Source organism: Populus nigra, chromosome 18, assembly GCF_951802175.1.
Source record: "Populus nigra chromosome 18, ddPopNigr1.1, whole genome shotgun sequence".
NCBI lineage: Eukaryota > Viridiplantae > Streptophyta > Magnoliopsida > Malpighiales > Salicaceae > Populus > Populus nigra.
In genome coordinates, this window is record NC_084869.1 from 4,816,220 (window position 1) to 4,839,777 (window position 23,558).

A 23,558-nucleotide genomic window follows, 5' to 3' on the forward strand; every position below is an offset into this window, starting at 1 on the left:
GTTAATTCTAAAAAATAGCGTTTTATTTATTTTTATATACACACACACACTACCTATATGAGTCCAAATTGAGAAAGAAAATTATGGTTAAGTCCATGGAATCCATGGGTATTGTAATGGAAACAAAAAATCAATGTTAAAAAATTAAACAAAAAAAATAATTAAAAAAATGATGTCAACCTTGTGTTACCCCATGTTACATATTAAATGATAAAATAAAATAATTAATCACACAAAAATAATAATTAAAAGTGAAAAAAAAATGCGAGCCCACTCGGGTTAACTTGGTTAACCCACGGGTCAAGTCATAAAATAAAAATAACTTTATAAAAAAACAAAAAAAAACCATAAAGCCTAATTTGAAAAAAAAATACGTTGAGTTGTGAAATTGAAAACAAAAATACAAAAACAATATGAACCCGTGACTTAGGTTATTTGATTGGAAGAACCAAATCTAGAAAAATCAAGAAGTTCAAAATTCAATAAATCAAATGTCAAATGATGAAATTGAAAACAAAAAATCAATAAAAAAATATTCAAAAGAAAAAATAGCAATTAAAAGAATAAAGATTAAATTTGAGAAAATAAACAAATTGAAGGATGTATAATTTGTATTGAAGGGCTAAATTGAAAGGAAAAATATATTTCACAAAAGAATTAAAGAAAAGAGAAAAAAATAATCCGTACATCACAGCTCAACATGCATTGCCATTGGAGGAAGAGGACGTTGTGGGCAATCGACTGACATGACAAAAGAAAACTTTTTACAACCGGATAACGCTTCATGTGTCGCAAAAACTCTGAGGAACCTTCCATGCGCCTGACATGTTTGAATTTTTAATAATTTTTTAATTATTGTAGAGATCAATTTACCCCTCTTCCATTCTATTATTATGAAAAAACCCATATAAAAATACAAAAAATCCTTAAAAAAACTAAATTAATCATGAAATTGAGGGTAATTTAGTAAATTAAATGTGCTATGAATTTTTTATTCTTTAAATTATTGTAAAGACTATTTTATCCCTCTACCCCATTTGATTATAACAAATATATATATATATATATATATATATGGAAATACAAAAATACCCCTAAAAAAACTTGAAAGACTTTGTACCCCTAATAAAAACAAAAATGGCAAATGAATCACATGAAAAGACTATTTTATTGGGTTTCTCAAAACACATACACACAACGAAAATGATAAAAATATTTTAGGAGTTTCAAGTGATACAATCCATACAAGGGTTGAACAATCAAATTTGAATTTTAGCGTAATGTTACCTATTGTCCAGTTTTAGGCTATCGAACATAACTTTCAATTCGACCATTGAACTAGGCTGAAAATTTGACCCCATGAAGAACAATGCATAAAATTTAAGCTCAATCCAATGACTGAATTGAGAGTAAGAGTTATGCTCGATAATGTAAAAAATAAATGATAGGTAACATTACGCTAAAATCCAAATTTCATTGTTCAACTCTTACATAGATCGTATCACCAAGATTCTCATTAGACAGATCTAATGTTTTTCATGGTTTATACGAAGACTACCTAAATATTAGATGTTCTTTTCGATATTGAGAAATTGCTTCAAAGTTAGGTTGTCGCAAACCACAAGTTGTTCAAGTGTTTGGCTTCTAATGATAATTCACATAAACCACCAATAAGAAATCTTTTAAACCCTTTTATGATAGATAGATTGTTATACCTTTGAGTACTAGCTCTTTTATTTTGTATTTAGGTGCTTCTGTATTGTACTGTATTGTTGTACTATCATGTATAGAAAATAAAATGCATAGTATTCTATTTATAGGGAAACCTAAAAACTCTATAAATGATAAAATAACAATTTGTCCACTAAATAATATCACATATATTATTTTAGGATAATTTTATAAATTTATTTGATTAATTCCTTACTTGATTTGTAATCCTATATATTAATTATATTTCAGTCCTCAATTTCTATAATTTATTTACAATCAAGTCATTTGATTAATAATTCCATTTTAATTTTTGACCAATGATTTTTATGTATGTGACCCATTAGGTTCCTAATAAGTTGGTTCAAATATAAATCATAATCCTAAATAAAATATGATTAAATAAATTAAACAATTTAATTTATTATCAATTCTATAATTAATTGTTTTATATTTAAAGATCAAGTACAATATCTAACAACCTGTTATGAACCCCCAAATACTTATGAAGTCATATGTGGTTTGACTTAACTTTTCAATGACCAATTTCTTAATGTAATCATTATCCCTTCATCAAGAAAGTTCTAATTTAGATATTGTACATAGAGTATGTCTACTTTATTAGATCATTTTTGTTCTCAAAACTATAATAATTGATTATTTGAATAAGATTTAAAACTCTTTTTAAATCTCATTTCACCTTGGCCAATGATTTTCACAATTAATACTATTTGAGAACAAATGAAATATTTTCTATAATTTACCTAGGGTAATGAATCCTCTCTTGATTAATCAAATATCTTCATATAATTTATGTTATATCCAATATCTTTTTTTTTGTTATACTTGATTAGGACAACATGTGGTCAGTATCAAAGCATAACACTCCCTATATAAGATAACTTAATGGTTTCAAGTTTAAAGATCACATATATAACTATCATGTGAGCTTTTTCATAGATATAAGTAATAACTTCATATGAAATTTTCTTGCAGGTTAGTTCAGTGTATATGTCATCTGACAAACACCTGCATATTAGTTCTAAGTATTCTTTATACCTTAGTTTATGAAAACAATTGCTTCATTTCATAAAAAAAGGAACATAATATGCACTGATCTGAACAGTTCTAATTAATTTCTAATTTTAATAAAACATTGACCATTAACATTTAGAAATAATGCTTTGATTTAATAAAAATATTATAATTATAACAACTTTATAATTTCCCGAGCAAAACATTTTTGTTCAATGAAATTTATCTTTACTCTAAATTCATTAATCAAACATTAGATTTATTAATAAAATATAATCAAATATTAAAGATAAAAAAATCTTTTATTAATAATAAATGTGTTTTATATGAATAAAATTAGCACTACATGTAACTAATCAATTGACTAAAAAATATATTCACTAAGACATTTTATCCCTAAACTTAGTCTTCTTGGTTAATTTGATGAAGGGCAAAAATATCAATTCACTATTACAATCCGCAATAAACTCTCTCTATCGCTACACTAATTTTTCTGTGCCCTATATATTTTTGGTAAATACACACACATAATCTGATTACATAAGTTTACGACTACAATTTGTGTCTTTGGCCCCTTTGTTTATTACTTTAGGCTATGTTTAACATTGCGGTCCAACTACGTATTTTGAGAATTTTTGAAATTATTTTTAGCTCCAAATTAATTTTTTTTATATATTTTTGGATCATTTGGTTATTGCTTTAGGCCCTGTTTGGCATTGTGGTCCCACTATGTGTTTTGAGAATTTTTGAAATTATTTTTAACTTCAAATTAATATATATATATATATATATATATATTGTTTTTATATGTTCGATGAATAAAATTTAAAAAATAAAAAATATTATTTAATATATTTCTAAGTAAAAAAATCTTAAAAAACAAACCTTTATCAATATCTCAGATAAAAACTTATTTTAAAAACTCATTTTAGATTTTGCGCACATTAAAAATGGAGGGTTGATGCCTTGATAGTTTGCTTCATTCACGCACTCTTAATTCTTTACTGTATTTTTCTTTATATAATTTTTTTTAATGAATTTGGTTTCTTTGTATTGGTTATATTTTTTTTTAGTTTAACGTGGGTGTCCGGACCAGCTTGCGCGCATCTCTACTAATCCCACGGGCCCTGAAGTTAACGACCATGTAAGCCTTCAGTGGCTATCATATGAGCAACCACATGACTCGAACCTGAAACCACAGAGGAAACAAACCTCTTGATTCTAAATTTTTACCACTGGATCACTACCTAGATGGTTATATTTATTTGTATTCATTGTTATCCATGTTGTTGGTAATTGATCAGACGACGCTGACAATTGGCTTATCAATACAAGGAAATGTGATGACATGATCGACTTATTAAAGACATGAGTGGTCAATTTCTAATACTTTTAGGAAAATTAAATAGAATGGGAAGAGTTAGACACAAAATGTGATCAAGATTTTTGTTGTATTTTTTTATATTAAATTATTGATTAAAAAAATAATAAAAATAATAAAAATTAAAGTACATTTAAAAAGAGTAAAAATTTAGAAGACATCTAGAATTATATTACGACAGCATTGATATTTTTAAAGAAAAAATATTTTATCTGTATAAGGATAATTTTGCATATAAATACACTTAGACACAAAATGTGATCAAGATTTTTGTTGTATTTTTTTATATTAAATTATTGATTAAAAAAATAATAAAAATAATAAAAATTAAAGTACATTTAAAAAGAGTAAAAATTTAGAAGACATCTAGAATTATATTACGACAGCATTGATATTTTTAAAGAAAAAATATTTTATCTGTATAAGGATAATTTTGCATATAAATACACTTGTTTTTTAAGATACAATAATTCCTTAAAAGTTTTAGAAATAATAAAAATTTATCATACCTTTTCATCACTTTTTCACTTTTTTACTCATTTGAGTTAATAAAACATAAGAAAACAAGTATAGTAAACTTTAACAAGAACATATATAAAAAAGAAATGTTTTAAATTATACATAGAGATATATATGAGAGACTAAATAAAATGAAAATATTTTTAAAATTTTATGATGGTGAGAATATCATTTTTTTTCCATCTTAAATACATTTCATTAATAAATGAGAAATTTAATAGTGTTAAGAGAGGAGAAATTTTATAATACTTAGAGAATAATTAGTGGCATTCTATTAGTTACTTTTTAGGTCTATATTTTTTAAAATAACTATAAGTAAGAGAAAGAAATCCTATATGAAAATATTTTTATCACTTTTAATGGGTCATAAATTTTATTCTCTCTCTACTTATAACTATCTTTTCATTTAAAGGTGGATCCAGGAAGTAACAATATATAGTCCTCCTAAATAACCTTAATGGGTTCTTATTGGGATTCAAACCAATATGTCCAAGCTAATAATCAGCTAACACAAACCTAATGCTTAAAACAACCCTAAAACATTGATTTTGGGCCAAACTAAACACACAATCCCTAAACTAAATGTAAATATCCAAATAATAAAATAAAATAAAAAAATAAAACCTTAAAATAGTTCAAATTAATACAAAAAATAATTCATCCCAAAAGTAATTTGCCATTAAATACTTCAGCCCTCCTTTTGTTACTTATGTAGGATAAATAAATAATCTTTCTAAAATTTTTTTTAGGAATATTATGAAATTTTTGCCACATTTGAAAGTTATATTGTTGTCTATTAAAGATCATTGTAGAACAAGAAAACTCTAAAAAAATAAGCTGCTGAACATCCTTGTATTATGAGGAAAAGAATCCTCTCCAAATATGAAATCCACAAGTCCAAAGACAACAAATAACAAAATCCATATTGCATTTGTTGACTTGTATCGCAAGAATTTCTTGAACTCCGATTGACCTGAAATATTAATATAATATAGAACAATATGTTTGGAAACTCCTAGTAAAACTGCACCTCAATCCAATAATTGAATTGAAAGTTATACTTAATAGTGTAAAACTGAATAATAGATATAATTATGCTAGAATCTAAATTTTATTATTTAACTTTTTAAATTGTATCATGATTTCTCCTTTCCAATCACTTATGCATCACGAGTTTACCTAATGAAAAATAGAGTTTATTTTTTAGGTTCAAAGAAAATGAGATGAGACTAAGACAAAGAGATAATTCAATATGTGTTAGTAGTTTAACCAATTTTTATAACTCATTAGGAAAAATACATTTTATTTATTTTTTTAAAATTTATTTTATTTATTAATTAAAAAATTAAACCATTAAGAACAAATGTCAACATCATAGTAATTTAAAAACGTGTTTACCCTAAAAGATATAACACAATCATGTAATACAAAGATAATATGAATATAGAAAATAATAAAAGTAGTCTTTAAAACAAAAGTAAAATTATTAGCTCATTCAATAAAAATACCCTTATATATTTACATGACAACATATTTTCTATTTATTAATTTTTTGATGTGAAATTTTTGGCTTTATAGATATATCTAATCAATGTATTATTCCGGAAAATGTATAATGAAAATATATATATATATATATATATATATATATATATTAATTAAAAAATCATTTAAAGAGATTTTCTCCCACAAAAAAAATGAAGTGAAGGATGTATGTAAAATTAAATTGTTAATGAGACTAGCTAAACTAACATGACTATCCCCTCATGGTTTAACTTCGAAACCTCTTGTTTGTAAATAAAAAAAATACAAAATTCAAAATTAAGTTTATTTTTATAAACAAAGCCATAGACGGATAGATTGGTAAAGGACATTTTGCGGGGCCTAGAATGCAACCCAAGCCCAACAGCAAGGCCCAAACCCCAAACTCAAAAGTAAGTTAAGGCAAGCCATTCCACTTCACCAGTGCAAAACAGAGCACAGAGAACAGTGACAGCAGAGAGAAGAAATGGGGAGGAAGAAGGGAGTAGCAGAGTTCGAGGAGTCGCCTCCAGATGACTTTGATCCATCGAATCCATACAAGGACCCAGTGGTTATGCTGGAAATGAGAGAGCATATTGTTCGAGAGAAATGGATTGATATAGAGAAAGCCAAGATCCTGAGAGAGAGACTTCGATGGTGTTATCGCATTGAAGGAATTAATCATCTCCAGAAGTGCCGCCATCTTGTCCAACAGTATCTTGACTCCACTCGTGGGATCGGGTGGGGCAAGGACCAACGCCCTCCTTGTCTCCACGGTATTATCTAGGAATTATTTGCTTCTTGTGTTTTGTTAGTTTGGAATGATCTTTTTTTGGAGGAAATGAGTGATTTTGTTTTCTGGTTTTAATTTATTGATGGGTTTCGTGAATTAGGTCCTAAGGTGGAGGCAACAGCTGAGTCTGAATGAATCCTTTTCAGTATTTCACCTGCCTGGTTTCATATTAAGGTATGCTTGCATGTCTAATTTGCTTCTTTTTTTTTCTCTTTAATGTGTACTATCATTGAGTTTTTTTGTGAAAAGTGATTATTTGTTTCAGTTTGTACAGGGGGGTTTCTACTTTCAAGTCATAATTAGGGCTTATTTTTTTGGAAAATTGTGGGCCTATTTTGTCTGCTTTTATTTGACCTTCATATTAATTTCTTCAAGGTCTGATAGATTATTGTGTTTTCTGTTAAGTGGATCGGTTTATAAGTCGGTATGTAGTAAAGGTCAATGATCAATCGAATCAGGTTTTGGGTTGATTATCCGGCTTTTCGAAATATAAGATGGCATGAAGCATGAGGTAATACAATGCTAATTTTCATTGATATTTTTCCCTGTTATAGTGGTTCACAGGTCCTTGATGATATTAAGTCGTGGTAAGCTGGTTCTGAAGTAGTTTGGCTAACCTGATAATAGGAATTGATTATCAATGAATAGACCCAACTTTGGCTGGTGGAGAATTTTGAAGGGAAATCAAAGAGACACATAATGTGGGAATGTAAAGTCTGAGATACAGGCAGGGTGTTTTATTAGGAAAGAAAAATGGATTGCTTCTTCTCTAAAGTCTTGGGGGGACAGGCCATTTATATGCTGAAATTTATCTCTTGTTGGAAATGAAGGGAAAATCAGTTACGGTTGTCTAGGTTTTCACAGAGAGGAGAGGCATGCATTGTGTTGCCGAGGGTATCTGACAAGCTAAACTACTGTCTTGAGTATTACCATAATTTAACATAATATCTTAATTAGGCTTGCTGTTTATTTTTAACTAGATTATTATTTGTAATGAGCTTAGTGATAAAACATCTATATTTTTCTGAATTTTATCATAATTTAACATAATATCTTGCATAGGCTTACTGTTTATTTTTAACTAGATTATTATTTGTAATGAGCTTAGCGATAAAACATCTATATTTTGCTGGCTTTACTGTTTGGGGTTTTTATTTTACTGCATGTGGCAGGATTTCTAACTTCGTCTGGTTGTTTGGATCTTGATGAATTTTGATTGAATAAGATCTGATTGCTCAAAATGCTTAACAGATTAGTGTCGTGTTTATGGTGAAGTAGAATGGTTTTGCAGAGATTTAATTTTTGTTGACAAGGATGCAGTGTACATAGATCACACAGGTGTGCTTCAAAAGGAAGGGTGGAATTTTTTTAAGATTGGAGTAAGGAAATATATTACAAAAGGATAGGTGATCTTGTTTGAATGGGAAGTGATCTACGCATTATCTATTAAAAAAAGATAATTGAAATGTATGTGTTAATCCCATTGTGATGAACAAGGATTTGATAATATATCCACTGGTTTTAGATGATGGTGGCTTGGTTGAGTTGTTGATTTTGTGACTTCTTGAATGTTTGCACTGCTAATGATGCTGGACAGCTTTGGGCGCTGTTCTTAATCTGAGTTCCAGAGACTGTTCTGGCTGTTTAGTGCTGTGAACATTGACGTGAACAGTGTTTTAAGGGGTAGTAGGTTGTGTTTTGACGGTTAGTGGCTTTAAGATTGATTTGTACGAAGGTAGTGATGGTAAGGGCTGGGGGTAATTGTAAAAACTACCAGAGCCACACTAGTCTGGAGTCATACCTAGGGGACAGAAAGCCTAAGCTTAATACCTAAGGTTCTTAGGAATCACACCTAAGAGAAGATTCAAGCAATTAAAAGCAAAGTCGTTGAATTTTATTCATAAACTGATTCTTGAAAGTAATGCATTGCATACCTCTATATAGAGTTTCTAATAGTCTAAGAAGGACTTGCATTCCTATATAAGAAAATACTAATAGTCCATAAAAAACATAATAAAGCTAAATACTTTAGCACTAATAAAATACTAAATAGGAAATAAAAGCTAGGACTAGATAACTTTCCAGATTTTCCAAAATATGGAAATCACAGTCATACCCTGGTATATGGAAATCATAACAAGATACAATAATCTAGCTTCTTTTGTCATCCGCATCATAAAATTCTCTTAGAACAAGAGATGAAGTTTGAGTTTTTGGATTTTGCAAGAAATAGGCATGGATCTTGTGCAAACCAAGGAGTGTTGTTGCAGCTGATATTGACAAATAACTACTTTATACCATGGCAATATGCCCAATATTTTTGGTGGTTGTTGCAGAGTTTCCACCTGTTTCGAACACTGCAAAGACATTGTGGCCACTAAATCTTTTGTACATGTTAAAGTGGGTCACCAAATCAATTTAACAAGGACTGGAGTTATTTTTGCTTCAAGTTTCTTATAGGTAATCTACTAGGAGTTGCCACTGGCTTTGAAAAAGTACAAAAAATGGAAGGTGATAATGGCCTTATTAAAGCAAAAGAGGGAAAGGAATGGTATTCAAAAGAGAGGAAAGGTGATACTCAATTAGAGTTTTTATGCTTGGTGGTTGAATAGCCAACTGTTTAGTTTTACATTGTTTTTAGGCTGGAAGCTTATCAGAATAAATGCAAGGAGCTGTGACCTCTTTGGCCAAGGCAGGAAAATAGATATTTGGACGTTGTGGATAGAAGCAGGATGAAGTATTTACATCATCAATATACTGGGTACTTTGGTCAACATAAGTTTATAAATTTCATTGATTATTTACTATTTTGTATGTAGTGCTAGAATTACAGCTCTGTTTAACATTTTTTGAGTTAAGAGCTAGAATCATAGTTGGAAGATTTGTGTATTCACCTCCTTATCTCGTGCATAGAACCTTCACATGGCCTTTAATATATGTTCTCTTTTATTTATTTTTGTTTTTTGTTTTAAGGAGTGGGGGGTTGTTGGGATGGGGAGGTGCAAAATGAGAACCGCTACAATGTTAGTTGAACTGCCTTTCTAGCTTCATAGTATTGGTTTTAACCTATGGTCTCTCTCGAGGGATTGCTTCTGTAATTATATTTTGTTTATGTTAGGAGTGGTGGTGTGGCCATTGACTCATGAAAAGAATCTAGCACAAATCTTCAAGTAAGGCATGGACAGAACATGTAGACAATCTCCTGAGATTGTAGCCAGCGCAATTGACTTCTGCATAACTATATCTAATTTGAGGCGGAGTTTGATCGAGAATTATTGGATAAGCGCTGGCATATCAGTTGATTGTTTGACAAAGATCACATTGCCATAGGATAGGAGTCATCACCTGTGGCATCCAAATCTCATCACTTGGAAATTTTAGTTGATTGGACACCCTACAAGAACCCAATTTCATGTGCTCAACTTTGTTTGCTTATTTATGATGTGAAAACAAAGTTAGTGATAGGTGATGAAAAAAAACGTATGGTGGTGATTGATATTTAATTGGCTTGAAGTTTTTATTTTGTATACTTTTTCTAGATTTTATTAGTCATACAATTCAGTGGTTAAAGTAGGTTCCATAAGACTATACATAATGGAGTTATGTTTTCTTATGGTTTAATTTCCTGCTCACAACCAGGATCTCTTCTCTCCTTTTCTTTTGGTGCTTTAAAATTTAGTTAGGAATTAAAGTTGTGCTCTGCTTGTTATATTGATTGATCCAATAAATTGAGTTTTCAGAGAATTTGTACTAGCTTGAGGGTAATCGATAGTTGAGATTTTAAATTCATTATGAGGATAAATTGCTGTGAGGATAAATTGCTGTAGCAATTTTCAGTGGGGTCATGGGTTTCTGCAACGTTATTGAACTAAATAAAGAATAACCTCAATGATAGTGTATGATATACTGGTAGATGGGGTGGGTGGGGTTGGGTTAAGCATAACGTTTAAAATAAGATAGATTGAATTTGAGCTTGTTGATGTGAAGTGGAGTTAGAAGGGATTCTAGTTATTTTGGACTTTATGTAAAAGCAGTGTAAAGAATCAAGAATCAAAGATTCTTAATTCTGATCAGAGGTCAACTAGTACAGTTAATAGTGTTACTGGTGCCGCTTCCTCCTGTTTTTGTTTTTTTGTTTTCTCACTAAGGAATTTGATTCCGCATGATATTATTTTCACTTGATAAATCTGTCTATTCTTTAGTTATCTGTTAGGGTCACTTTCTTCTTGTTATTTCTGTCATTTTAGGAGGAAGTAGCTGCCTCAAATGAGAAATTCATCAATAATTTGCTGGTTTAGTTATAGAAATGAAATTCACGATTAGTCTACAATTCTACATACACATTGTACTGAATATGGAAAGTGCTTGCTTACCATGATGCTTGCAGATTTTCTTTTATTCTTGTATCCATGATGTTTCTATGCATCGGAATTAAGATATATTCACAAGTAACAGTAGGATAAATAAGCTCTTTTCCTTCTTGCAGGTGACTGATTCTGTGAGCAGGTTGATAACAGAAGTGGAGGGAATTCGGGCCTCTATGTTGTTTTAATGCGTGACTGTTTTTCTTTATTTGACTCTTTATCATCCAGAGTTTTTTTTTATTACCTTCCCTGTAATGTGCGGAGGTCAGATGTGGCTTTGGCTTTCACCTTCCATTCCTTTAATTGTTAGCATCAAAATACTGCAGATGATTCAGGATCAATGAATGAAAGTAACTCATATAATGCAATAAATTTTCCTGTCATTGCTTGCTTTTGTTTAATTATGTGATGGATTATGACTTTTTGTTGCGAAGTTGCTGTTTAATTATGTGATGGATTATGACTTTTTGAGTACGATGGACCAGAATGACGTTGGATTTTTCTGTCATTGGGAAATGGAAGGGCCCTCTCGAGATCCAAGCTTTCACACCTTTGTCAAATATTGGATTGAAATGTAGTTTTATTCTGTTACACAGCATTACTGGATAACAATTCATAGGCGGCGGCAAGGTGGTGCCCATGGCATTGGCCAAGATTGCAACAGATGTTTTTGTTTCTTATACTGAATTTCTAACTTCCAAAAAGCAGGAAATTGGTGCGTGCTCAGTCCATGTGCTGCACCCGCTGCTGGGGGAGGCGACATTTACAATCTAAAAGTTTAACCACATTCTTATTGTTCGCAAGTTTTGATACTAAAATAAGAAATGAAAGTGAATGGAATGTGGTTAAACATGTAAATATCACTTCCCGTGTTGCCACTCAATTATGGTTTTTTTTTTCCCGAACAAACAAACACCTAATTCTAGGGTAATCATCTTGATTTTTGGATTTTGTATGCGTGTTGAAGTCTTTTTGTTGGTGTGCTTCTAGGTGTTTTTGTTCTCTTTGATCTTGTGTTTTCAGGGAGTTTTTGAAAATCCTTTAATCAATCTTCGAAATTAAATTGATGTAAAGTTTCTATTATTTTATTTTATACTAATAAGCGTAACTTTCAATTAATTAAATTAAAATTTTACTAGAAATTTTCTGAAATATTATTTTATATTAGGCTAAAATTTCAAATCAATTAAAATTTAGAAATGCATCATGATATGGGTTAGAAGATGCTATACAAGTTTTGTCATTTGTTATCTTTAGACTTGTTGTTTTATTTGAAAAAGATTTTTTTTCTAATCCAACAAGGGTATTTATCAATTTATTTTGAGAAATTTCCTTGTCTTACAACGAGGATTAATATGGGCAACAACCTTCATTATTTGGAGAATATTTAAAGCTATAATTAAATTGTCCTAGCTAAGGAATGGAACAAAAGAGCAGTAATAGCAATTTCATATATGATTCCCCTAGCTTATATGAGATTTTTAAAAGCAACAATTATTATCTAAGTTTCTCTAGGATATAATTTCATATATAAACTTATTGAGCAAGGAAATGATATTATCTTAGGTTATTTTATTCCTATATATATGATAACTTGGTATAAGGGTCAAACTTGTTTATTTTTATTGTTTTAATAGTTTTTGGGTTTATTTAATTTATTTTGAGTTTAATTGTAAGCGGGTCTATATTAACCCATAAGCTTTTGGTTAATTAATTATTGTTTAGGGTTTATTATGCATGATGGGCTTTAGTTTTAGTTGGGTTTTGTTCTAGGTTTTTGGTCTATAATCCATCAGGGTTATTAGGGTTGTTTGTTGAATTAATTTAAGTTATTTATTGATGTCAAATTTCAACAGTCATGGATTATTGAATAAAATTGATGTTTTGCTTAGAGCAACATGTTTTTCTGAAATGAAAACCAATCGAACTATCAAAGTACAGCTAACTTTGTGCAGTTCTTCCTGTACCTCGAGTTCCTGATTCTTTATAATCAAGGGGTCTAAGTCAATTTTAATATCTTAGGTCTAAGTCAATTTTAATATCTTAGGTTCTCTAATACAAGGTTATCTTTGAACCAATGTTCCATCTCAAATCTAATTTTTAACTTTTTAGGATTGTGTCAATCTTGCTTGTGGGTTTCTAGATCTTTATATCCACAAGTTCATATAAAAACTTAAACTATTTCAATGTGTAAATTGATAAAGTAGTTAAAACAAAACTCTAGATAGAAATTGGGTTTTCTATGGCCATGTAAAAAACTTCAAATAGAAATTGGGTTTTTCATAGCCACTTCCTAGTTGATGGAGTGGCGGGCTTGAACATAGACCTTTGTCTTGGCTGAGGTTGTTCTTTAAAAACCAGTCTCCTGTATATACATAGAAAATAATTAAGTTAGTAAATGTAAGAGAAGAAAACAATGTACAATAAATAATTAAAAAAAAGTAGGGGAATGTAAGAGAAATTGTATGTTCTAGAAATTATTAAGTGATTGTTTGTGGTTCTAGGAGTTGTTAAATGGTGGTTGGTGATTCATTGAATTGTTAGATGGTTGTTTATGGTTCTAAAAGTTGTTGAATGATTATTGGTGGTTTATGGAGTTGTTTGATGATTGATAATTGTTTTACGAATAGTTAGGAGGTTAATGGTCATGTATAAGATTTGTTGGCTAGGCCTTTAATGAATGTGTGTGGAGTCCAAGACTTAAAACCAAGAATTCATATAGCTTTACCTAGAGCTTATGTCTTCTCCTATCTAACTTGGTGATTTGGGGGTATTTATACATATAGTCATTTAACTTACTTCATGAACAAAGAAAATAGTTTTATGAAAAATTGATTTATCGGGTATTATGCCATTCTTTTTATTGGTGGAGATGATGGTGGTAAGTTATTGGTTGTTGTGCTATGATCATTAAAGGAGATATTGGTGATGGGAAGTTTAACTGGTATAAAAAAGGGCGTCTTTTCTACATAGAAAAAGTTGGTGTGCATAGAAAAATTTGTATGTGTGGAAAGTTTGTGTGCACGACTCTTGAGGAAATAAAAAAATGTATAAAGATATGTGTAAGATAGTATTGGACAACTCAAGGCCTTAATATACCTGAATTCTATTTGTTCGGAGCCAAACAACCACAATTTCTAATTGTCTGGGCCACACCTAAACGACTAGAATATTGATGCCTTCCATACACGGGACATCACTTTTTTTAAAAAAAACTTTGTGCTCCATCATTTGCCCCCTAATCTTTGGATTTGCAAGAAATTTCAAAGACTTTCATCAAGTTAACATTGAGATTGGGCTATAGTTCAAGAATGTTTTTCACACATGGAGAATAACCAGATCACAAATAATCTACCTTATTTTCATTTTTATAGTATGTCGTAAGTTTAGGTGGAATTACGACAACGATAAAATAACATGAAAACTAAAATATGAAGGAATATAACCTGATTTAGAGCTTTACTCTAATATCAACTAATACGAACCACGTGAATATAAACATTCAGAAACTCACTATCAAATTGATAATTCCAAAGGAAGCTAAATTTAGACTTGTGATTGAGCTTGACACAACAATAACTTGTACCGAGACACCAAGACTTTAAATAATCAAACCCCCACCTAGCACCTATAAAGAGATGCAAACAAGAAGTATTACAGATGCCGAACTTGTTAATTCTTTAATAAGTCAGAGTAGTTTCATGAGAAACCAAGAGTAAAAACAAACTCGTACACAACATAAATTTTATTTATGAATAATCATTTCATCTCTTATTAATTTTTTTAAAACCCTAAATATAAGTTAAATAAACCTATTTATACTAGGTAAAACATCCTAAATAAAGTCAGAAAAATAACAAAAGAGCTCCAAATAAAATATGAAAAAGAATCATAAATCTAGTTGGAAACTAATACAATTCCTGTATAGTAAATTTTGGACCTTATTACAAGGCTTTCCTAATATTTGATTCACCTCAAATTTTAACATAACATAAAAAAATGTCTTTGAAAATTTTGATAAAATTACAGCCCGATCCATTGGTCAAATTGAAATGAAATCCTTGCTAAATAAGAAGTCCACAAATCATAAGAAAAACAAATAGCAAAACTCGTACAACAACTTTTGGCCTCACTTCAAACACATCAGTTTCTCTTATTTAGATGAATTATTAAGCTAACCATATATGGACGAGAACCTTGAGATGTTTATTTTTCAATCCAACTAGAATCACAATAAAATTCCTCTTGTAGCTTTATATATGACCCAAACAGTACATAAAAATCTAATTTTATAGATTTGCAACTTGCTAGCCCTTTAATCCAAAATTAACGAAATAAAATCCACTTGAATGCTTTTAGTTTTAGACCTTGTAATAAGCATAATTGGTACCTCTAATGGATCCTTTGGTGATACTCGTTAATTTATATAATTCTCCTTTTTCTCAATGCTTGGATATTGACTTGTTTTTGAAAGACATATTAACCTGATATTATGATTTTAATATTTTTTTATTTTTTAAATTGTAAACAACCAGATCACAAATAATCTACCTCTGTTTACCTTTTTTTTAAAAAAATTTATATTATGTCACAAGTTTATATGGAATTACAATAGTAATGAAATAACTTAGAAACTAAAAGATAAAAGGATATAATGATACCAACTAATACAAAACCCCATGAATATAAAGATCCTAAAACCCATGGTTAAATCAACTCCTCCTAAGAAAGCTAAATTCAGGTTTATGATTGAACTTGACACAATAAAAACCTATACTGAAATACCAAGACTATAACTAACTAAACCCTCACCTAATGTCTATAAAGAGATGCGAACGGGAAGTATAGAAGATGCCATAAACTTGGTTAATTCTTTGATAAATAAAAGTAGTTTCATGAGGAACCAAGAGTAAGAGTAACTCTTATACACAAGTTTTATTTCTAAATAATAAATTCATCTCTTATTAATTTTTAAAAAAACTATAAATACAAGTTAATAACCCTATTTATACTAGATAAAATGTCCTAAAAAAAGCTAGAAAATAGAAAAAAGTTCCAAAAAAATAGAAAAAAAATCCTAAATCAAGTAAAAAATTAATGCAATTCTCACATAGTAACTTCTGGAACTTATCACAAGTGCTTCCATATGTTTGATTAGCCTTAATTTTTAACTCAATATAAAACAAGGCTTCTACAATCTTCTGGTAAAATTATAGCTAGTCCAATAGTCATATTAAAAGTTATGCTTGATAGCATAAGTTTGTTCATTAGGAAAAATAAATCCAAAACCATCTCTATTATATGTGAATGATAAGGAAAACTTGTCGAAGAGAAAATCTACAAAAAAAAAAAAAACATAAGTTGATAATATGAAAACCCTTTTCAAAACAATCCAAATTACTTCCACCTATGCTTTCCGTGTAGAAAAATAATCTTTGATAAATAAGAAGTCCATAAATTATTAGGAAACAAATAGCAAAACCTATACAACAACTTCTAACCCAACTTCAAATACATCATTATCTCTTCTTTGGATTAATTAAATGGCCTACCATATATGGATGGAAAGGTTGAGATGTCTAGTTTTCATCCCATTTAGAATCGCAACAAAATTCCTCTTATATCTTTAGATATGGCCCAAATAGTGCACAAAGGTCTAGTGTTGCAATTTTGCAACTTGTTAACCCAAATATCGAGAATTAACCCAATCAATTCGTCTTGAATCCTTTTAGTTTCAGATTTTGTAATAGGCTCAACTATTACCTTTAATGGTTCTTTTTGTGATGCTCACTGATTCTCATCATGGCACCACTAACAAAGTGGTGAAAAAACTTCAAACAAAAATTAATATTTCCATGGCTGCATCCTAGGTTGATAGAGCAATCAACTTGAATATAAACCTTTATCTTGGCCTAAGTTGTTCATGAAACATTAGTCCCTTGTAGGTATAAGAGACACTCTAATACTTATGTTAGTAAATGTAGAAGAAGAGAAAAATGTATAGTAAATTCAAATTTTGGTTATTGTGTTATGATCATTGGTGGAGAGATTTGTCATAACCCAATTTTGACCAATTTGCTTTTAACTTAATTTAATTTTTTAAAGGGGGTTAAAATTTAGAATTAAAAGATCAAGGACTAATTTTGATTAAGAGAGTGATTTGTCAACTTATGAAAAAACTAGGGATTATAATGTGTTTTTCCCTTCTTTTTTAATCTTTAGTTTGGAAAAGATGATTATGATATCGTAGTTATTCATTTTCAAATTTTACTTTAAACTCTAATCAGATTTAAATTTTTTTAAAAAAATGACGAGTTTGTTTGGACTTTAAATTCCATATGCTTTAGGACTCATGTATTATAAATATAGATACTAGTGTATAGAAAAAAGAGGAGGGAGCATATCAAAATTTCTACATTATGGGGAGATAAAAAAATTATACTTTGAGAGTAGACCTAAAAAATAAAAATAAAAACAAAGCAAAAAGCCAAAACTTCCACACAAAACTCAAAAATCTTTCATTGATAATTTGGCCAAAAAATTTCCCCCCTTATTTCTCATTTTTTTTCTCCTGTCATTATCTCTTTTAAAAAAAACTCACCAACCGCCGACCACCCATCGTACCAATAGCTCCACTAATTCTAGCATACCAATGTCAACACACCCATGGTAGATCCAACTCTTCCCTTCAATTGTCGATTAACCTCACAACAATTATCTCCACCTTCCTTTCTAAAACAAAAGCTTCAATTAACAATAAATCCACATTGCTCCCCCCTCTCTCTCTCACCGTCACAAACCCATAAACCCAAGACAACTATCAACAACTCTTAAACACCACCATTTACAGTGAACCTATCATCATGCGAAATACATAACCTTTCTCTTACAGCAACACCTTTCTTCACTTAATTGTTTTACTCAAACCAACCTTTAAAATAGTCGGCCTATACTAGCACCGTGAGTCACACTAGCCCTTAACCAGCACTATAAGTCACACGACAAACAAATCTTCTTACCCCAGCTCACATGCAACCATCTTTTCCTCCCATAATAATAGCAGATCTGTGAAGATAGGAAATGATTAAATTGATTTTGCTGTGTGATTTTTATTTTTATTTTTTCAGGGAATATTGAGTCTCACCGCAGGTATAGACATGAAAAAAAAAAAAAAGCTACCTAATCTGCCATGCTATGCTCAATCCAGGACTCTAGAGCATCATTCCATGCATCGTCATCTGTGGCGGTGCGTGATAAACATGCGTCGCTGGAAACCCATTGTTATCACAACATATGATTTCATTGTGGCAATCTTATTCTATTTAGCAACATTGTTGAAGGTTGATTTAGAAGCAAAGATTTGTTTTTGGAAATTAATTGTGTATTGGTTGTGAGTATTTTCGAGGATCGTAAAAATGGGTGTGTGAGTAGATTAGTAAAAATGAGAAGGGTTTGTGTGATGAATGATTTTATTTTTTTTAGCATGTGATGGAATAATAACATAAAAAAACCAATAAAAATAAAAATATCATAAAGAATTTTTATTAACCATTTATAAAATTTGCATTATGGCCAAGTCCTAAAAAAATATGAAAAATACATTTGCATTAACTTGTGATTTCTTACCATAAAAAAGAGCTGAAAAATATTTTTTTTCAAGTTTTAGTATTTTTATAAAATTATTTTTTTTATCAGTTTTTGATAAAATAAAAATATTTTGTTTGCATATGGACTTTATAACAAGTTTATAAAGCCCATTAGATCTTGGCTAAAATAAAATGACACATTGGGCCTACATACAAAATACCAAAAACTCATCTCTTTGAAAGGGTCTAAAGTTCACTTCTGTCATTCTTACGGGTCCAATGACCATTTTAAAACTCAATCTAGAAGTGTTCAAGGTAAATGGATTCACAAAGAGTATCAATATTGGTATTTATTGACCCTAGAGTTAGAAATATTAACTCTGTAATTTATTGACGATAGAGTCAAAAATATTAATCCCCATTTTTATTGATGCTAGAGTAAAAAATATTATACAAAAATTATTGATAACATAGCATAACAACACATAGTAATTTAAGACAAAACTAGTAATGCAACATGCCTAAGGTATGACGCTTTAGGGGTGATAATATCTTTTATAATATCCCACATTAGCAGGTGAGGACTTGAGGGTGGACCTTATACGAGAATGCTCACCTTGACTAATAAGACGTGTTTTTAGGTCATTTGTGGCTGCCAAGAACAAATCTGTGAGGCTCATGGGCCAAAACGGACAATATCTTGCTAGTGGGGTGGGGTGTTACGTTTGGTATCAGAGCCCAGCTCATTGGCTGTTTGGTGGTGCCGACGGGGTCATCATGCTCCTTAAGGGGGGTGGATTGTAATATCCCACATCGACGGGTGAGGAATTGGAAAAGGGCCTTATATGAACATGCTTACATTGACTAGTAAGACGCGTTTTGGGGTCATTCGTGGCTGCCAAGAACAATTTCATGAGACCAAAGCGGACAATATCTTGCTAGTGGAGTGGGGTGTTACATCTTCCCTCTAAAGATCAGTTAGGGTTCTTAGTGACCATAATACTAGGTGGCGACACTTTAAACAAGATCTTTCCCCTTTAATAACAAGATGTCAACTATCTTTTCTTTTTCCTAGTTTTCAAAGATCACTGTTGCTACCCAATTTTTGACCCATGTTTTAATAAATTTTCAGGAAAAAATCCAAAAATAGTGAAAAGCATTGAAAACCCAAAAAAATACGTTTTTAATATATTTGCATCGTTTTTATCATTTTTAGCATCGTCTCTAAAGAATTTAAATTTTCAAAGATATTTGGAACGCGTTCAACTTTTAACGCATCATTTTTAAAATCATTGATTTTCCACTTTAAGTCGATGTTGATATTTGCTCGCTTTCAAAAATACAAAAAAAATAATAAAAATCAAAATTTACATAAAAAAAGAGGAAAAGAGAAGGAAAGGAAAAGTTGAGGGACTAATTTGAAGACCTAGCAAAACTTTTCCTATAAATACCATGCTACACTGAATTTTCAAAGGGGGGGTCAATTTTGGAAACATCAGAAAAATACAAAAAAACAACCGAAACCTAAACCTATCTCTAACCCCAAAAAGAAGAAGCCGCCGGCCCCCTCCAGGCTTTGGAATTTTTCTTCTCCCTCAACCTGCCCCATCGTCTCCAGCAGCCCCCCAACACTGCCTCTTCTCCTTTTCTCTCAGTAGATCTCCCTCTCATCAACATCAAACCAGCATTTCCTTCCCTCAGCAACAGCACCAGCCGGATCTGCTAAGAGGAGTGAAGGCCGGCCAGCAGCAGCCCATCTCCAGCCGCATGCCAACAGACACGACCATCTCCTCCCCTCACCAGACTCCTCTCCTCTCTCAGCCGGTCCTCCTCCTCCTTCCCAGAACAGCCACACGGTCCTTCTCCCTTTGCCGACCAGACCCACAATACAACCCCCACTTTCTTCCTCAGCCGCGGCCTCCCTCAGCTCTTTCCTCTTGAACCAGCGGCCAGCTCGCCGAAACGCAGGCAGAATCGCACTGCCAGTGGCCCACGAATCCAGCTCCACCAGGAAACGCCTCCCTTCTGCTCCACATCGAAGCCCTCAGGCACCGGCGGATCCGCCCGCGTCCACCGCGATCCACCTCCACCAGACCTGCCATCGGCAGAAGGAGCAGATGTAAATCAAAGAGAGGTTTACTTTGAAGCAGATCTGGAAAGAACCGACCGGAGGAAACATATCTAAAAAACAAAAAAAACAAAGTAAAATCAACTGCTTGCTGCGTTCTTGGTTGTTTTGCAGGTCACCGCCGGCGTAGGGAGGCAGAGAAGAGGAAGAGGTCCCCGATCCACCGGATTCTGCCCCATTCATCGGCGGCGGCGCGTGAATCCACGCGCCACCAGTGGCGGTGGCGCGTTGGGCAACGCGCCGCCACTGTTCCAGCGATTCCAGAAGGCTTCCTGCCACTGTTCTGGGATGTTTTGGGTTATTCTGTAATTTTTAAAGTGTTTGATGTAATTTTTGTTTAGTTATTTTTTTGAATTTGTATAATTTGTATTGTGGATGAAAAGAAAAGAAAAGAAAGAAAGATAAAACAATGATAGAAAAAGAGATGTGTGTGTGTTTGTGTATTTTTTTATGTATGTTATTGAATCAAAGAAAAAAATGAATTTAATATTTTAATTTATATGCACAAATATCTAAAGGACAGATAAAAATCATGTTGTATTTCCCATAAAAATGTAGAACATGTATCTACATATATTTTGGGAACTAATAACTGATTTATCAAAGCCTTAGAATTGAGCTAAAATTTTATTTTTAAAACGCATCAAGTTCATGAAGCAGCTTACCTCAGGTAGGGTGCGTTAGGGGTGATAATACCTTCCCTAACCACAACCAGTCCCTTACCCATGAATCTCTGACAAGACCAGTACATCCGGGTTTCCTAGTAACCCTCAATTAAATACTAGGTGGCGACTCCAACGAATCAAATTAATCAAATGAACAACGAAAAATCGCCAAGCCGACGCCGCGCCGATTTTTTTGACATGCGACAATCACCACGATGTCAAGTACAAAAATGTTAGTGATGGGCAATGCCTTTGACATAGTGATAAGGGAATATATTTCATAAATATTTTTAGTCATTCTAACTTTAATTTAGAAAATTTCATGTGATTCTTAGCGAGTTGTCTAGAGTTTTAGTTATCTTTGAGAATTATTTACTTATCAAAGATTCAATGTATTTTTCATGTATTTAACTATTAGAGTATGCTAGATATGAGATCATATGAGGATGCAAACAATGAGCTGAGCTTAGAGTTTAAACATTGGTTGGTCTGTTCTAGACAAGCCTGAGCATTGATTGGTTTTTAGGGTATAACATGAGTTATACAACTCTGTTTCATGCTTTCTCCTACAATTCTTATGAAGAGAAAAGAACCTAGTTTTTCTGTTTTGAAGCCCAAAAAACAAGTTGAAATACAGAGTCTAATTAGATTTGGAATCCTTGCAACCTAGACACTGTCTTGATTTTTGGCCCATATCTCGAGTCCCAGATGTCCAGAAACTATAAGACTAGTTTTGTTGGAAAGAAATTTTGATTTTATACAATTGTTTCAGAAATACATAAGCCTCAATTCATATGTTTTCTGCCCTAACATTGGCCCGTAATATTATAAAAGAAAATAAATTCAAAATCCATTACAGAGACGGAAAGTGATTTCCTTTTCTTTGAATGATATAGCCAGACTATAAAAACCCTTTTAAACAGCAACTAATGGATATTTTTGATACCCAAAGCACACCACAAGATAGAGAATGCGACATCTAGGAGCAAAAGCAATCAAAACTGAAAGAAAGAAGCCAAGGATAGCATCCCCTTCAAGATGTCCAGGTCTTTGATTTCCCATACTCTTGAATGATGTTCATTGCATCAAGTTTATCTTTTTTTAATTTATCTATGAAGCAGTTCTTTATTCTGGGGGTTTTTTTTTTTATGTAGCCTAACTATGATTATGTGAATATTTCTTTGATTGAATTAATTTAGTATTTGTTGAGTATTTTATTATGAACTTAATGCTTGTGCACGTTTAATCACTGTGTGCATGATTTGGGATTCAATTTAAGAATGAGAAGTGATAATTATTTCAGTCATTGTTTGAAATACCATAAGGAATCTATAAGGTAGAGATATCTATGAAACTTATGTAATCATTAAGAGTTTTATCATTCCTAATAAATTTTGACAAGTTTAGAATTTTCACAGAGACGTGAGAAGTTTCCTTGTTAAAATAATTAATTGATGTCCGAGAAAGATTAGTGATTAAATTAATAAAACTTGATTATCAATAATAAGAAAGAAATTTTGATAGGATTAATTCAATTAAGATATTCACATAGGATTAGTTAAGGCGAAGTCAGGAATCTTAGGATTCATTAAACTTCATTTCAACACCTTTTAATTATTTGCTTGTTTGTTTTAAGTTTTGCAAACTTTTATAATTGAATCCTTGAATAGATAGAGATTAAATAATTTTGGTATTGATTGATAACTTTTACTAATCCTCATGGAATGATAATTTATTCTATTATATTATTACTTGTTATGATTTATGCACTTGTGATTTTGACCAACAAGTTTTTAGCTTAAATATACCAAGAAGTTAACTATTTGAGAATAAATGATCATGATTTCCAACCATTT

At 31.2% G+C, this 23,558-nt stretch overlaps 1 protein-coding gene across 1 annotated transcript; it reads left to right on the forward strand.

Moving 5' to 3' along the window:
* Positions 1-6,574: 6,574 nt before the first annotated feature.
* LOC133677980 (NADH dehydrogenase [ubiquinone] 1 beta subcomplex subunit 10-B) lies at positions 6,575-11,706 on the forward strand. Its single transcript, XM_062100120.1, has 3 exons — positions 6,575-6,942; positions 7,060-7,133; positions 11,446-11,706. Exons 1-2 carry the CDS (start codon positions 6,654-6,656, stop codon positions 7,092-7,094), a joined length of 324 nt encoding a protein of 107 aa, XP_061956104.1. The 5' UTR covers positions 6,575-6,653; the 3' UTR covers positions 7,095-7,133; positions 11,446-11,706.
* Positions 11,707-23,558: the final 11,852 nt, after the last annotated feature.